The 2,861-nt window shown below is 34.9% G+C and overlaps 1 protein-coding gene across 1 annotated transcript; it reads right to left on the bottom strand.

Annotated features, from left to right (window-relative positions):
• Nucleotides 1-1,924: 1,924 nt before the first annotated feature.
• Nucleotides 1,925-2,382, bottom strand: LOC118749899. The gene is made up of 2 exons (XM_036484668.1): nt 2,215-2,382; nt 1,925-2,154 (listed from the first exon to the last, which is right to left on the bottom strand). Exons 1-2 carry the CDS (start codon nt 2,363-2,365, stop codon nt 1,925-1,927), a joined length of 381 nt encoding a protein of 126 aa, XP_036340561.1. The 5' UTR covers nt 2,366-2,382.
• Nucleotides 2,383-2,861: the final 479 nt, after the last annotated feature.

The following is a 2,861-nucleotide window of genomic DNA, read 5'->3' as shown; positions in this document are numbered from 1 at the left end:
TTTTTTTATTATATTGACATTTTTGGTAGCAACTTTTTAAATATTTCAAATCTATACTAATTATATAAAGAGAAGTCCCTTTTTTTTTGTAACAGGTAATCTCGCGAACGGCTGGTCCGATTTTCATGAAATTTTGTATACAAATAGCTTTCGGTAACCACCATGTTTTAGGCTAAAAAAGTTTTACTTTTTTTCGGGTAGGTGGACCAGGGATCGGTCTATTCGAAAAAATCTTATTATAGTCCGATTTGCTTAAAATTTAGTATGTAAGTAGCTTTTTAGCATATATTAGCATATTTGACCCATTTTTTCCGGGAAGTGGTCCAGGGACCGATCGAATTTACGGTCTGATTTGCTTAAAATTCGGTGCGCAAATAGCTTTTTAGCATGTATTAGCATATGTGATCAGGGACCGATCTATTCCAAAAAATCGCATTTATGGTCCGATTTGTTTAAAATTCGGTACGTAAGTAGTTTTTTAGCATATATTAGGATATATGGTCCATTTTTTCCGAGAAGTGGACCAGGGACTGATCTATTCGAAAAAATCGTATTTACGGTCCGATTTGCTTAAAATTCGGTACGTAGGTAGCTTTTTAGCATATATTAGCATATACCATCCATTTTGTCCGAGAAGTGGACCAGGGACCGATCTGTTCGAAGAAATCGTAGCTATGGTCCGATTTGCTTAAAATTCGGTACGTAGCACAGTGCTGTGTCTCCATATAAAAAGTGGGCAAAAATAGAATAATGGACGGATTTGAGTAAAAATTCGTTTCTTGGTGGATTAGAGTACGGAGATTTCAAAAATCAATTTTTACCTAGCTCTTACATTTTTCATGGAAACTGAGATTGAAACTGCAAAATTTGATATTCAGAAGTAGTTCCAATACTGGGTAGTTATTTTATTATTTATACAGGGCGTTTTCCTAATAATATTAAAGACTTCAAGGCTTCATTCTATGGCTTAATTCATGGCAAATAAGATTCCCTATATCTCTCTTACGCAAACCCTCTAGGAATGGCAGCTACTTTCATTTTGGTCCTTTTTGACTACAAAATGTTTTTTTTTAAATTGATTATATCTTTTGGTGTGGATGTCACACGCTTAAAAAATTTGATTCATTCAAGACGACATTAAATACTCAAAAGACAAATATAAATTTGTTTTCCTTTTTATTAGTTACTTCGCACGAACAAGAGTTGTTGCAAAATACTGAATCAAAAATTATTTGTTTTATCTAACGCCGTTTATTGAAAAATTTAAGTAATCATGCAGTCAAATTCCAAACTACTCAGCAAACACACTAGTTCATTGACTATATATTTTGTGGTGTATTCATACATGAATTGTGGTGTATTCATACATGAATTTTGTGGTGTATTCATACATGAATTCATTCATGAATTTCGGGTTGAAATCATACTAGTCAGAAAAAGTGTAATCTATACTAGAAATCATACTAATCAGAAAAATCCCATCCCATATTATACCAACTGGAATGAATGTCAAATTCGTGGACTAGTATGACAAGTGGTAGGATCTTGACGTGCATACTGACTAGTATGTTCTGGCGCATAGACTGAGTAGTATGTCAACTGCTATGATTCTGATGTATATAATGACTAGTATGCCAACAGGTACGATCATGACGTATATACGAACTAGTATCTTAAATGGTATGATATTGATGTATATATTGACTAGTATGTCAACTGATATATTGCTGATGCAAAGGCTGACTAGTATGCCAACTGGTATAGTGCTGATGCAGAAGAGGACAATTGCCATCTCGTAGGACATCGCCGCGGCCAGTTGCTTATATGGAAAAATTACAGAACTCGAACTAGTTGAGGCCGTGTGGCTGACTAGTATTTGATTAGTATAAAACTAATTGAGTTGACTGAAGGGTACTTATTACTTTTAAGTTTCTTCAGCATCGACTAAATACTCTTCCAGCTCGTCCATTGTATAAACTGCATTTTTGTTTGCGATAGCACTCCTTTTAAAAACTACTTCAGGATCTGATGATATTGTTAAGTATGACATCAAGTCTCTGTTTGTATGCTCCCGAGCAGTTTTACGTGTATGATCATATCGTACGATACGTATGTGTTTATGTAAAGCTTCCAGAGCTTCCTCTGAAAAATTGCCTGTGGGAATAAATTCGTAGTAGTAAAAAATGCCGAATAGCAACAAATCGATTTTCTTACCAATTGGTAGATCGAAATACTCAATAACCTCACACCCATGCATCAATATTTTATGCACGCTGCTAGGCATGTAGTACCATTCGTATTCAGTCAAATACATTGTTCTTGTCCTTATAAGGAGCTCTCTAAACGCGTCGATATTAATACGCATTCCACACGATATTAATCGCAGAATTATTAAAAAATTTTGAATTAGCTCTTTATTAATGCCGGTAATTTCAGATGCCACTTCTGCATTTGAAAAAAATTTGCGAGCTGTGTTGCCATCATTAGTTGTTCCAAATCCAGTCTTTACTTGGTCCACTATTAAGCCTAATCTTGTCCTAAACTCATTTTGAATCCTAACTTTATTCGCAGAAAAGGCGTCTTTGTTTTCTTTGCGAACTTGCCAGCATTTAAATGTTAAACGGTATGCGATGTGGAGTAAACACTCAAAACATCTAATCCAAGCATGCAGTGTAGACAACCCATACTTGTAATGATTAGCGATTGGTACTTTTGTAAAATTAGTAACATTCATTTCGGTCGGTTTGGCATGGCAAATAAAACAGTTACTGGAAGCATTAGTGCCAGTCAAAATATTGGCAACAGATCCATCAATCATGGTGCAATGCATTTGATAAGAAACTTGAATCCCTTTTCCGTTT

Source organism: Rhagoletis pomonella, unplaced genomic scaffold (assembly GCF_013731165.1).
Source record: "Rhagoletis pomonella isolate Grant_MI unplaced genomic scaffold, Rhpom_1.0 Rhpom_scaffold_00080, whole genome shotgun sequence".
In the NCBI taxonomy this organism is placed as follows: Eukaryota; Metazoa; Arthropoda; class Insecta; order Diptera; family Tephritidae; genus Rhagoletis; species Rhagoletis pomonella.
Note: the sequence above shows the minus strand (reverse complement) of the source record. Positions and strands in the feature narration are given on the sequence as shown.